The sequence below is a fragment of the Lepus europaeus genome, chromosome 1, assembly GCF_033115175.1.
Source record: "Lepus europaeus isolate LE1 chromosome 1, mLepTim1.pri, whole genome shotgun sequence".
NCBI classification, from domain to species: Eukaryota; Metazoa; Chordata; class Mammalia; order Lagomorpha; family Leporidae; genus Lepus; species Lepus europaeus.
Window position 1 is genome coordinate 33395623 of NC_084827.1, and position 14487 is coordinate 33410109.

Here is a 14487-nt window from a genome sequence, read left to right on the forward strand (position 1 = left end):
AGAGAGCGAGATTGTGCTGCACTTTCAGCATATGGAGCAGGTCACTGAGTGCTGCTAGGAAGTTTTCTTCAGTCCAAGAGAGAGAAGGTTTTTTCACCTCTCCACGAAGTTATAAGATAATGTGAAGTATGTAGCAGCTGTAGCCATTTGTAGCCAAAGGTTGAACTCTACTTAGTGTAAGGTTAATCTTATGAGAAAGTAAATTGAAAATAGACCTTTGAAAAATTATGAGTGGGAATAGGAGAGGCAGAAGGAAGAAGGGTGGGTGGGAGGGAGGATAGGGTGGGAAGAATCCCTATGTTCCTAAATCTGTATATATGAAATACGTGATATTTTTAATCTTAAATAAAATTTAAAAAAAAAGAAAAGAAAAAAGAAAAAGTAATGGAAAGAAAAAGTGAAGAGAAATGTAAAGAAAGACAACTTATATGTCCCTGGAGAATTATTTTCCCCCTTTATGTTATAAGCTAATTGTGTCAGCATTTTTTTAAAGATTCATTTATTATTTGAAAAGCAGCATTTGCAGAGAGAGAGAGAGAGAGAGAGAGAGAGAGAGAATCTTCTATCCACTGGTTCACTCCTCAAATGGCCAAAATGGCTTGAGCTGGTCTGATCTGAAGACATGAACCAGGAGCTTCTTCTGTGTCTCCTACATGGGTAACCAGGACCCAAGCACTTGGGCCATCTTCTGCAGCTTTCCCATGTGCATTGGCAGGGAGCTGGATTGGAAGTGGAACAGCTGGGACTCAAACCAGCGCGCATATGGAATGCTGTTATTTCAGGTGGCAGCTGACCTACTACACCGCAAGGCTCACCTGTGGATATTTTTGGTACTCATAACCAAAGATATCCTAATGCATACACATAGTCAATCATCGCAACCAAAGAGAAAGAGAGCTGCTTTTCTCCTTAGCTTCAGATAATATCATGAGATTATTTGTGTTTAAGCAATTTCTGTCACAGATCCAGCCCATCTCTCTGGGTCTTCAGCCCACCCTACCTACTGTGTAGCCCCATGCAGCAAATGACTTAAACTAAAAGCAAGAATCCAGAGGCACTATTACCCAAATAAATGTGAAGGGGTTCTAGTCAGGCTAAACTAACACATGTCTGTTACTGTAAGATTCAAAAATGAGGGTATTTATCAACAATAATAATTGTTTTCAAATTTTCACCTACTACATGATATGTTTCTATGTATTTCATATTTTCTCTGGCTAAACACAAGGTCTCAAGGGCAATCTCTTCAGTATACTGTTGGTCATTTTGAAACTCTTTTGCTGAGGCCTGAGTAGAAAAGCTTGGAGATCACTCAGCTAAGATTTGTCCCAGGACCAAGATCTGAAAGTCACGTAGTTTCTGTTGGTGGGAAAGTTGTTCATGGAAACGGAGGGAGAGGGTGGACTACTTCTGTTGGTTCTGCAAATTTATCAGTTGAATAAAGTAATTCAAGATTTTTAAAGATCAATTTGCCCAGGCATTTCAGATCCGGAAATGAGTGCTGAGTGATTAGAGACTCGACTCTGAATAATTAAGCTGATGTTATCTCTCTTTTTCTATTTGGTCAAGAGAATTAGCCACCTGTCCAAGCAATTAGTTTTTACTGCAAAACTACAGAAGCTGGGCGACAAGGAGCCAAAGTGCAAGAAACATTCAGCCCAACGAGTATGTTAACTTCTTCATATCTCTATCTTGTTAGTACTGGCATTTGGTATTTCTTGACAAAATTCTCATTAATTGAGACAACTATTGATATCTTTTCCTCACCAAATAACCAAGATTCCACATTTATTCTCCAATTTTCAGAGGATTTATTTTTCATGATATATTTCAGAGGTAAAAAATATTTGCAGTCAGATTTGAACTTCCTCATTAGTTTTGTAGCAGCAATTCCATTAAATCATCTACATCTGTTTTCATTTTTCTGCTGTATCTATGCTGCGACAATAATATAATTCTTCTAGCTCAGCATCTAAAGACAGCCTCACAATTTATAACCTGGATCCATCACTTACCTTCCTATGCGCCGATCTATTGAATTCAAATACCGTCTTTATAGTAATTCTTAGTAATATTTATTACAGATCAAACCAAGCCAAACAACTCCATTTTGAGCTCATTTCCTCTCTGGCTTCTATGCTACTACCTGACACCTTGTAGGCAAGAGACACCACTGCCTCCATTGTATCCCTGCTTCTACACTTCTCACCTCTCAGTCTCTTCTGTAGAGGTTTTGTGCTCCGAATTCTAAAAGTCAGTTATGGCAAAGCCAACAGTAATTTCTCCATTCTCATATGACTTGGTTTCTCGGCGGCATTTGACATCGGTGGAACACTTCCTTTTCCTTGAGTTACTGTCTTGGATTAGGTGGCCCTATATTCTACAGGTGCTGCACACACCTTGCTGTTTTTTTTTTTTTTTTCCTCTAACAGTTGTCAAAAGTCATTGGCCATTTTCTCATATCTATACATACTCTACCAATTGTCTCAATGCATCTGCAGTCAAGACCTCTCCCACGTGTGCCAGACTCCTATCCCATTGCTTGCTTGAAACCTTGTGTGCTTCAAACAGACATCTCATGATTCATATGGCTGAAACAAAGCGTTCACTTTCCCACTGAAATCTGCTTTGGGCTGCTCTAGAATTTTTTGCTATTCTCTTTTTTACTCCCACACCCATATTTATCAGTATGTCTTTATTTTAGCTTCCAAGTCTTCCAGAATTTGTCTCCTTACCATCTTTTTCCATAAAACTCTTTCCTAGGCTAAGACCATCTCTCACTTGCGAAAAAACCATAGGCTCTGACAGCTTCCCTACTACTTCTTGCCCCCTTACCGTTCTTCATAAAGCAACCAGAATGCTCTTCCTAAAGCAATGATCAGACCCTGTTTTTCTGAGGTTGACATTTTGTTAATTTCATAAGATACTCATGATAAAGATACTCATGATAGGTGCTCTATCACAATTAGAAGTTCTTTGACTTTGGAGTCTGAATTCCATGCTTTCTTCCTGCTCCCTGAACATGACAAGCAGAGCATCGTCTTAAAACCTTTGAACCCCGTTTTGCTGTTGCTGCTTAGAGTAATTTTATCCCAGATCTTTGCATGGTTGCCCTTCATGATTCAGATATTCAGCCAATGTCATCTTGTAAGAGAGGCCCTCCACAAATATCCCAGCCAAATGACCCCCACCATGACTTGCACAGGCAATATCTTAATTTATACATGTTCTCACACTTATGAATAGAGTAACAACATTATCTTATTCTTACTTTGTTCACCTAGTTATTGTGTGCTCCCATTTTAAGATTATAGACTCCCTGTGTTTCTAACATTCCTTTGTCTCCGGAGCCTAGAACAGGAACCTTTTATTATTTGATTCTTACTACCCAGATCTGTGCCTGGCCCAGCACTGGTGCTCAGGAAATGCATATTAAATAAACTACTCTAAAATTCACACATAAATAATTACACATATGATACATTTTACCTTGGAGTACTGTTAATGGAAAAAATGCAGCAGCAGCCAGAATATGACAGTGATCACATTAGCTGCCAAGCACTAGGTACTTACTACGTGACACGGATTTTGAACAACGGCTTTGTGGGGAAATTGCATTCAATCTTTACAACAAACCTGTGAGATTGAGATTATTATGACCTACTATCATTGTATAAATGAGGAAAGAGGCTTGGAGAAAAGTTCAATAACTTGCCCAACTTCATACAGTTAGGGAACAATAGAACTGGGACTTTAATCCAGCCCTGAAGGAAAGCAGAGGCAACAACCCCACACCTTGCACTGCGTCAGCAGGTGGGAGAGGGTAGTCACTGGGTAGAAGTGACTGCTGTGGAGGGTTGTGAAAGGCCCTGAGGCCGATGTGACCTCCCACCCCAGCAGAGTGATTGTTCAGCCTCTGAGTTTAGATGTGTCTCACTATCATTTTCACCCATCTGTCTCAGTTTTACCCCCTTTCTTTCCGAGATGTGGTTGTGCACAGTAATTCATTTCGTTTAATATATGTAGGTATTTTCCCATCAGATGTCTGTAAATGCTGGTGGCATTTGGCAATCTAAGTAAACTGTTATAGTTCAAGACCATTCCAGAGACGAGGACTGAGTAAATATTAACAACCCCCATGCTTGGATGGAACTTAAAAGGACTGCATAACACCCATGAGCAAGCTTTTGTCAGTCACAATCTAGACCAGATTAGTCTTAAAGTCCAAGGAAGAACCAAAGTTCACCTTAGTGCAGAGATTTCTGCTCACGTCTCCGGGGATTGTTTGCAAGTTTAAAGAAAAGAAAATGATGAAGGAGAAAGAGAAAACGATTGCTATTGTGCAGGTTATAGACCCTTCGAAGTTAAAACTGGTGAGCAACTGCATTTTGGAATTGTTTCAGTGTTTGGAGATGAAACCACCTTAAGTACTGAATTTAAACTTTATAACTTGTAGGCAATAAAATAAGGTACGTAGAAATTCAGCTTTGAAATGTATAAAAAATAATCTTCTGACAAACTTGTTTTCTTATTGCTTTTTATTGCTCTTTGCTAAAGTTAGAAAATAGTCTATTTAGTAAAAAAAAAGTTTAAATAATGTTTTATTGTGACCTTTTTATCAAAAAGTTGATGGCTCCACTGGTTGTTTCAGCATTCACATTAATAATTATTGTTATAAATTTAGTACTAAAGAGATCACAAGTGCATGTAAATTGTATATCACAAAGTATTTATGAGTTACCATTCTCTGCTGTGCATTTGTTCTTTTCTATTTGTGTTATAAGCTTGCTCGCCAAGGACAAGGGATCTTCCACTCCAACCCAACACATTATTTTTATTCACTCATAATAGAACGAAAATAATAATAACAATAATAACACAGCGGGATTTCTGTGTTCAGTGTTTGCCATTCAAATCCCATGGCTCCGCTTTAGCAAATGAAATAAAGTTAGAAGGAGCTCAATAGTGTGTGCCATACAACTGGAAAAATCTGATTTATTGCATCTAAATGAATAAACAGCCAAAAGGAAAGAAAATAAGCTTTCGAATGCGGGTTTCTCCAGTGTACATGCACTGTGTGGCATGGGCTCCCCTACAGAGCTCCTCTTTATACCTGAAGTTTGTCTTCCTTTTATGTCTGCAGTCATTCTGAGTCTCTTGCTCACTTTTACCATTTGAGAGTCACAATAATTTCTTCACAGGAAAAGCAAAATAGAGGATCCAAACAATTCAAAAACTTTCCTCAGCTTCTCTTAAAACTCACATTATATATGTTATTTGTTGCGCACACAAGTAAGGATTACAGGTTTTTTTTTTTTTTTGATACTTTCTACTGACTGATTATTTGGAAATATAAAATGAGACTGTATTTGAGATTTCCTTTCCTTTTCTGTAATTACAATGATATTGGGAGATTTTATACATTTATTTCCAGAAAATTCTCAGGGTTTCATAAATAATTCATTTTCAGGAACACAGTGAGCATAAACCATGGTTTTCTCTCTCCCGCTGAGTGAATAGAAATGAAGAGTAATAAAACAATAATATAATTAAATTAGGAAATTTAGTGCTCAGTGTATTAGTCCTATAGTGTTTCGATGAACAGAAAAATAATTCAGGCTGCTGTAAGGAAGGTACTGGAGAAGGCTAGGGCTTTAAATGAGCTTTAGAAGGTATGCTGGTTTTTGATACTTATTGAAGGGCCAAGGACAATTGGGGTGCATAAAATATCAATGGGAAAGAATAGAACTGAGAAAAATATTGTCTGATGGCTTCCAGCCCTTTTGAGTATTCAAAGCACATGAGATTAAAAGCATTTGGGGCACAGGCCTTTCCTCATTAGAGTGGGTAGTAAAGATTCTTTGTGTCTTAGATAGTCCAAGTCTTCTATTTATTTATAAACCATTTGATTTAGAGATAATTAATTCATTCATTGGGGTTTTAATTATTTTATATTAAAAGCAAGCATAATACCTACACTATAGACTTGTGATACAGATAATTTGAGATACTGCTCTTGGTATTATTATGATATATATTTGGCTGAAAGTCTGGAATATAATAAACATTCAACTATCCAGGATAAACATTATGAAAATGCTTATATTTTATTATTTATAAAATGATTCCCATATATGGGTTCACAGATTCCCCATAGAAACAATCTTCTCTCCCATTGGAGTCTGAAATCTGTTGGTAGAAGCCATATTACATGTTATGTATTGTATGTATTAAGCCAATACATATTATGTATTGCATATGTGGTGATAGAAAACTGTTCAAAACTTGAGATTAGTGGGATGCACTGCTGAATGGATAAAGCGTGAGCAATAAAATGAGGGTTTGAAAACCAGTACCATTGATGAGTTACATGAGAGAAAGTTTAGATTTTAGGATTTTGAGTTGGGAAGATCAGAAAGAAGCTGTGGTTTAAAAATATGTGTTGATCCTAAAGGGACAGCTGGGAGTTAAAGAGGAATGAAGTGATCGTGAAAGGAAGGACACAATGTAAGCATTGGGCCCTGAGGATAATGAGGAATGAAACTAGAAAAAAATAATTTAAAATGAAAAATGATTTAAAAGAAAAGAAGTCGGACTGGCATTGTGGTATACTGGGTAAAGCCACCACCTGCAACAACCGGCTTCCCATGTGGGTGCTGGTTCAAGTCCTGGCTACTCCAGTTCCTCTCCAGCTCCCTGCTAATTACCTGAGAAAAGACATAGAAGATCGCTGGTGTATTTGGACCCCTGCCACCCACCTGGGTGAAGTTCCTGGCTCCTGGGTTAAACCTGGGTCATAGCTGGCTGTTGTGGCAATCTGGGGAGTGAACCAACGGATGAAAATTCTCTGAATCTGTTTCTCCCTCTCTCTGACTTTCAAATAAATAAATAAACATTTCATAAAAAAAGAAAAAAATTAATAACTGAATGACAGGTCAGATGTAGGCTATGGAGAGGGAAGAAACTAAAACAGTAGGAAAAAAAATTTAGAATTTAGATCAAATTATTAAAGCTGTCCTTAACTATATTTGTCTTGTTGAGAATAAAGAATATACATTTTCAAAGTTCATTAGATATTTTGACAGCAATTCTGGACATAGATTTTTATTTTCTCATATGTTAGTATTCCCTTACGGGAGACCTGGCTTGATTTCCTGACTGTTAGATTTGGCCTGGTCCAGTCCTGGCTATTGTAGGCATTTGGGGAGTGAACCAGCAGATAGATGATTGTTTTTCCAAGGCTCTTTCTCTCTCTGCCTTAATAAATAAAGTGAAATTTTAAAAAACAGGTTTTCAGTCAAAGGCCAAGAAGATATGTGGTGGTGGTGGTGGTGGTGGTGGTAGTAGTTGGCCGGCGCTGCGGCTCACTAGGCTAATCCTCTGCCTGTGGCGCCGGCACTGTGGGTTCTAGCCCCGCTTTGGGCGCCGGATTCTGTCCTGGTTGATCCTCTTCCAGTCCAGCTCTCTGCTGTGGCCCAGGAAGGCAGTGGAGGATGGCCCAAGTGCTTGGGCCCTGCACCTGCATGGGAGACTAGGAGGAAGCACCTGGCTCCAGATCAGCGCAGCACACCGGCCGAAGCAGCCATTTGGGGGGTGAACCAATGGAAAAGGAAGACCTTTCTCTCTGTCTCTCTCTCACTGTCTAACTTTGCCTGTCAAAAAAAAAAAAAAATAAGTGGTAAACTCAATTTCACAATTTTATGTGTAATCAGATATAGAGAAGCATATGTCATATTACTTAATCATATTAGTATCTTTATACAATAAGACACTTATAGAGTAGAAGATTAAGAGTAAATAAAATTGATGTACATGATCAGAATATCTAAGCCTGAAGAGGCAGAAAAACTTCCTATAAGGAAATAGTTTCTTTTGATAGAGTTTGTGTAAGGAAAATATGACAAATTATTACTTGTTTCAAAGAAACATATATGATTTCTGAATAGAATTACTTTCATATAAATATCAATTAAAATCAAATTAAATTTGTTTTAAAACAGAAGACTCTGGTTAGATAGTTTTTAAAAAATATTTTGCACCATCCTCAAGTATTGCTGTAATTTCTATAATTGCTCTCAGAATCGACAGCATTGGCTTTCTCTGTACTTCCTCGTTTGCTATCCTGGGCTGGGGAAATATGACACAATTGTTTTGCCATAGCTGTTTTTAACATTAATATCATGCTGTGTGTGACATATTGTAAAAAAAGTTTCTCTTTACAGTGAAAAAGTGGCCTTTATACTGTGAAATAGCACTTTTTTTTTCTCTTACATTGTTATCTTGGCAAGAATTTCAAAATTGAATGGCAAAGGAAATTACCTTAAAGGGAGTAATTCTAATTTTTTTTTCAATTAGGATTATATTTGCCCTAAAGTTTCAGACATATTGTTTATCAAATTAAGGAAGATCCCTTCTATCCCAATAAACTGTTTTATGATTATTGGGGATTAATTTTTATCAAATGATTTTTCTGACATTCTTTAGATGAACACAGACTTCTTTTTTGTCTTTTAATATAATGAATGCATTTATGGGAAACCCAACTTGATTCTGGAAAATTCTTTATATTCTCTTGCATTTAAGTTGCTAACAATGAATACTCAGAGACGTGTAACTGGAAAATATTATACTTAATGAAATAAGCCAGTCCCAAAAGGACTAATACCATATGTTCTCTCTGATCTGTGGTAGCTAATAGAGTATCTAAAAGGCAATCTATAGATGTGAAATTGACACTTTGAGATGTGATGACTTTGAACAGCCCTAGTCTCCACTGTTAAGGAACAGTTTTTTTTTCCCCATACTATTTATTGAACCCTTTACTTAGTATAGGGTTAATTTTGTGTATATCAAGTTCATTGAAAATAGATCTTAGTAAAAAAATAAGAATGAGAAGAGGAGAGGGCGGAGGCAGAAGGGTGGGAGTGTGGGTGGAAGAGAGGTTGGGATAGGAAGAATCACTGTGTTCCTGAATTTGTATATATGAAATGCATGAAATTTGTATAACTTAAATAAAAGGTTTCTAGGTTAAAAAAAAAACAAAAAATAAAATAAGTTGCTGATAATATTTTACTTAAGATTTGTATCAGAATTAAGCCTATCAATTTCCATTATCATAAAGCCTTTGGTCTTGATTTCAATGAATTGGGGCATATTCCCTTTTGCTTCTTCATTTCACAGAGTTTGGACAAAAGTGGAATGATATATTTCTTGAAACTATGACACTTTTCCTCATAAAACTATCTAGTCCAGATATTTTTCTTCTGAAATATGTTTAAGGCTTGATTTTTTTCAGTAATCAACACTGTTCAAGTATAAATTACTATTTCAGATAGTTTTACTAAATAACATTTTTGATAAATTTGTGCATTTTTCTAAACATTCACAATAATTTACAAATTATTGTTGGTAATATATTTTACCTTTCCTATTTCAATAAAATATATAACATAAAATTTATTGTTTTAACTATTCTCAAGTGTATAATTCAGTAGCATGAATTACATTCATAATGTTATACAACCACCACTAGTATTGCTTCCTTAAATTTTTTTCATCATTTCAACTAGAAACTCTATGTCCAATTAAGAATAGCTATCTATTTCTCCTTTCCTAAAGTTGCTGGATTTTTCTGTTTCTATAACTTTGACTGTTCTAGGTACCTCATATGAATGCAATTATACATTATTTGTCCCTTTTTATTGGAATTATTATATTGGCGTAATGTTTTCAATGTTCATTCATGCTGTACCATGTATCAGAATTTCAATACTTTCCAAAGTAAATAATATTTCATTGCCTGTGTACATCACATTCTATGTGTCCATTCACCTGTTAAAGACATTTTTAATGTTTTGGTTATTATTAATACTGCTGATATGAACACTGGTGTACAATCGTCTATGTGACTAGTTTCAATACTTTTGGGAATATACCAATGGTTGAAATTATTGTACATATGCTAATTCTGTGCTTTAATTTTTAAGAAATTGCTATGTTGTTTTCCACAATGACTGCACAATTTCACATTCCCATCAGCAATGCATTAGTGTGATAACTTCTCCACATTCTTACTAATAATTGCTGTCCTCCATTTTCTTCTGTTGATAATAACCATCCCTAGTGACCACTCTTCTACTCTCTTCTTTTATGGGTACATTTACAAAGGAAGCAAAAACAATCAAGATGCTTGCTTTCTCATTCTTATATTTATGGCACCACTACTCATAATAGGTAAGAAATGGAAGTAACTAAGTGTTCAACCACTGATGAATGGATAAAGAAGAATGAAATCCTATCATTTGTGGCAACATAGACAGAACTGGAGGACATCATGTTAACGAAATAAGCCAATCACAGAAAGACAAATACTGCATGTTTTCTCTCATATGTGGAAGCTAGCAAAGTTGATTTCACATTGTGGTGTTGGTTTGCATTTTCATAATGGCAAATGATGTTGTGGATCTATATATCTTCTTTGGAGAAATGCCCGTTTAGGTCATTTACTCATTTTAAAACCCGAGTTTTTTTGTTTCTTTGTTTTTTGACTTTTTGACATTTTTGTTGAGTTGTAGAGGTTTCTTTTTACAGTGGCCTGTACATTAATATCTTAACAGATATGTAATTTTTTTCAAACCACTTTGCCTTGTGGACTTCCCTTTATATTGCCAGTTTATATCTCATTGATTTATGTTCTTATTTTGTATGTTCACTTTTAACCTCCTAACTTCTTGAGAACAATGCTTGGTTTGTCTAATATCAAATAATCTATTTTTCTCCTATTATTATTTAAGAATATATATATATATTTCCCCTAAAACATTTTTGTTACATCATAGATGTTTCATTGGAGGTGTTTTCATTATATTTGATTTATTTTAAAATTCCAATATGATTTCATCTTTATACTTGAGTTAGTTAATAGTTTTTTCAAAGTTCCAGATATTTTGATAATCAGTGACTGAGAGTTCCTTTTGACTGAGAATACTATCAGTCTTTGTATATGCTCCATAGGAACTTGAGGAAGCTTTATATTCTCTATTTGTACATGTAGACGTATACACAAGCTTATTAGATAAACTTTCTATTTTTATGTTTAAATCATTTATAATATTTCTAATTATTGGTATCTGCTTGACTTTTCAAAAATTAGGGGAAATGTGATGAAATCTCCCACTACAGCTCTGAATTTACTCATTTCTTTTTGTACTTTTTTTTTTTTTTGACAGGCAGAGTGAGACTGTGAGAGAGAGAGAGACAGAGAGAAAGGTCTTCCTTCCGTTGGTTCACCCCCCAGGTGGTCACTACGGCCTGTGTGTTGCGGCCGGCGTGCTGCGCCGATCCAAAGCCAGGAGCCAGGTGCTTCCTCCTGGTCTCCCATGCGGGTGCAGGGCCCAAGGACCTGGGCCATCCTCCACTGCACTCCCGGGCCACTCTCTTTGTACTTTTAAACAGTTATTTTCTCAAGTTTAAAGGTTATTTTATTAGGTGAATTCATGCTTATAATTGTTACACCTTCTTAGAAACTTGGATTCTTTTTACTACACAGCAACTCTCTCTATCCTAATAATTTTTCTAACTTTAAAGTTCACTTTCTCTGATTCTGATATAGCTACATAAGATTTCTTATGGCTATAATTTTCTGGCTATATCTTTTTCCACTCTTTAAAAACATGTATTTTCACATTGAATGGCAGAGCAAGGTGCAGGCAGGTGGTGGAGGGGAGGAGATCTTCCACTGATTCATTCCCACGTGATGACAAGAACCAAGGCAGGACCAGCCTGAAGCCAGGAGCCCAGATCTCCATCTGTCTCCCATGTGGACAGCAGGTCCCCAAGCACTTGGGCCATCACCTGCTATCTCCAGGATGCATTAGCAAAAAGCTGGGATGAAAGTGGAGTTCCTAGGACTCGATCTGGCACTTCAACATAGGATGCTGGGTATACTAAGTGTTGACTTAACCCACAGAGTCACAAAGCCCACTCCTCTTTTCCCATTCATTAACCTTCAACCTTTGTTGCATAAGTGTATCTCTTGTACACTACTTAAATCTACTTTGAGTCTTCTTAATCTGTTGACCCTTTAGCTGGAGAATTTCATCTATTTATGTTGACTACTATTATCAATATCTTTTCACCTGCTTCTTTATTTGAATTTATTTGTGTCTTATTTTGAATATTCTCCTTAATACTTTCTTAACACTTCCACATCCTTTGGTTTCTAATTTTCCAATCCAATCATACTGATATTATTTGGAATGTAATTCTGAGTTATGTGGTTATATATTTCACTTGATTTTTATATTAGTTTTCCTACTACCTTTTTATTCCACAATCATTTTTACCAGATATCTCATTGGTTTCATTTAATATTATTTTAATTACAGCCTTTAAATGTTTTCTGTTATTTAGGTGTTTCATCAAAACTTTTCTCATTGTCAGTTTTTTTGGCAGTAGACCTTGTTAAAAATTATATGCCTAAGATATGTTTCTTTATTCATGGCGTTGCATGTAAAAGCTATTTGGTCTGGATATAAAGCTGTTTTGTGTATTTTTCTTTTCATGTTTTTAGAATGTTGATTCATTTTTCCTATTCTTCCTCTACATAATCTTTTCTTTCCCTATATGGCTTTTTAGATCTTTTTAAAATCATTATGTATTCTTAAACTTCCTTATAACATGTCCGAGTGCAGTTGTTTCTTCTTTGGCATTCTCTAGGTACTTTTCTTTTTAAGGTAAAATAATGATAATATAAATGAAATACTATAGTATTTTATTTATTGTTAATTCCTGGAAGAGTGTCCCTATTATTTCTTTTTTTAAAGATTTATTTTATTTATTTGATAGGTAGAGTTACAGATAGAGAGAGGGAGAGACAGAGAAAAAGGTCTTCCATCTGCTGGTTCACTCCCCAAATGGCCACAATGGCCAGAGCTGGTTGGATCTGAAGCCAGGAGCCAGGAACTTCTTCCAGCTTTCCCATGCAGGTACAAGGGCCAAGCACTTGGGCCATCTTCTACTGCTTTTCCAGACCGTAAGCAGAGAGCTGGATCAGAAGAGGAGCAGCCAGGATACAATCTGGCACCCAATGGGATGCTGGCATGGAAGGCAGAGGCTTAGCCTACTAGGCCACAGTGCCCCCCCCCCCCCCCATTATTATTTCTTAAACATTTACTTCTTACAGTTTTGTTTTTCTATGACAGTAGTTTATATTCTCCAAAGTGTTTAGATTTTTTTTCCTATCTTCTATTTCTTGATCTTTTTTTCCCTTCCTTTGGAGGGTTAATAGTAATCTGGTTTCATATTTTATTAATGATTTTATATCTTTATTAGTGTCTCCATTATGCTTTTTTTTTAACATCCTATTTCTACTTCACTACTTTGGTCATTATTATGTTAACTTGTCATTATTTTTGTTATAAATTATTTCAGATCCTTCCTTTGTTTCTTTTAGACTAATTTAAGAAAGTTGGTTTAATCTGTTAGGTTTTTTTTAGTTACTTTGTGATATTATTTCTTGTGCTGCATATTGTTTTATCATTGAAATAGTCATTTTCCTCAAATGTTTTGATATTGTGACCCATGAGCTCATTTTCTGGAGATGACAGGATGTATGTAGGAAAACCACCTCCAGTCCATTTCAGTACTGTGATCTTAATACTGGAAATATGAATAAAATCTAGGAAGAGAGCCTCAGATGCTAGAGTATCATTCTCAATCACACCTGACTTCCAAGCAACTTCTCAGAGCAGAAGTTCACTTTTTCTACTAGGAAGAAGTAAAGTCTTATAGGAAGTTGTTCTTCAACTTGTTGAGCAGATTTTATAGTAAATTATTTTATGTCTTTAAAATTTATGGTGGCTGTAATTAATATAATGTCAAATGTACATATCTAGCATCAGTTCAAAGGTTTTGCTTTACTGAGAAAGCAATCTGTTTTTAAACCAGAATAAACATTTCTTCACAAAATATTTATCCAATTGCCTACCACTCTAGAAATTAAGACTTAGACTTTATTTCCTAAGCAACATAGCTTTGACAAATGTAGATACAAATTTACTCTCTAAGCTCTTTCAAATGTATATGGAATCTTTAAATTTTCACCAACATTGAACTCTTACATATTTTAATGGAGAAAAGGCTCTTTAGAGTACATGAAGTGTATTATGTACTTTGAAATTGAAACCCAATTGTCTAATGATATTCAAAAATGATTAGCCATTTACATGAAATAGAATAGTACCTACAGCATAAAATTAAATAGGATATTAATCACTCTGCTTTAGGGGATAAATTAGACAATAACCAAGGTCAGGAGAAGATGTAATATAGTCAAGTAGGATTAGCTTCGTTATCAGAATTCCAGCCCCATTTCTAAGGAATAATGCACTGGGTACCATCTAACCAGGTAGAATGGACCCAACGAAAGGCTACAGTTAGAAATCCCTCACTTTTTGTTACAGTGTATATGTAACATGTCTTGTTTCC

General features: G+C 35.7%; 1 protein-coding gene across 2 annotated transcripts in view; it reads left to right on the forward strand.

The window, feature by feature from the left end:
• Positions 1-14487, forward strand: part of TFEC (transcription factor EC) — a 44229-nt gene that overhangs the window by 13382 nt on the left and 16360 nt on the right. The window contains exon 1 of one of the 2 annotated variants that reach the window (XM_062198607.1): positions 4308-4373. The exons of the other annotated variant lie outside the window; for it this stretch is intronic. Within the exon in view, the coding sequence (XP_062054591.1) occupies positions 4308-4373 (66 nt within the window). Of the gene's footprint in view, positions 1-4307; positions 4374-14487 lie in introns of those variants that run through there. 2 annotated transcript variants of the gene reach the window in all.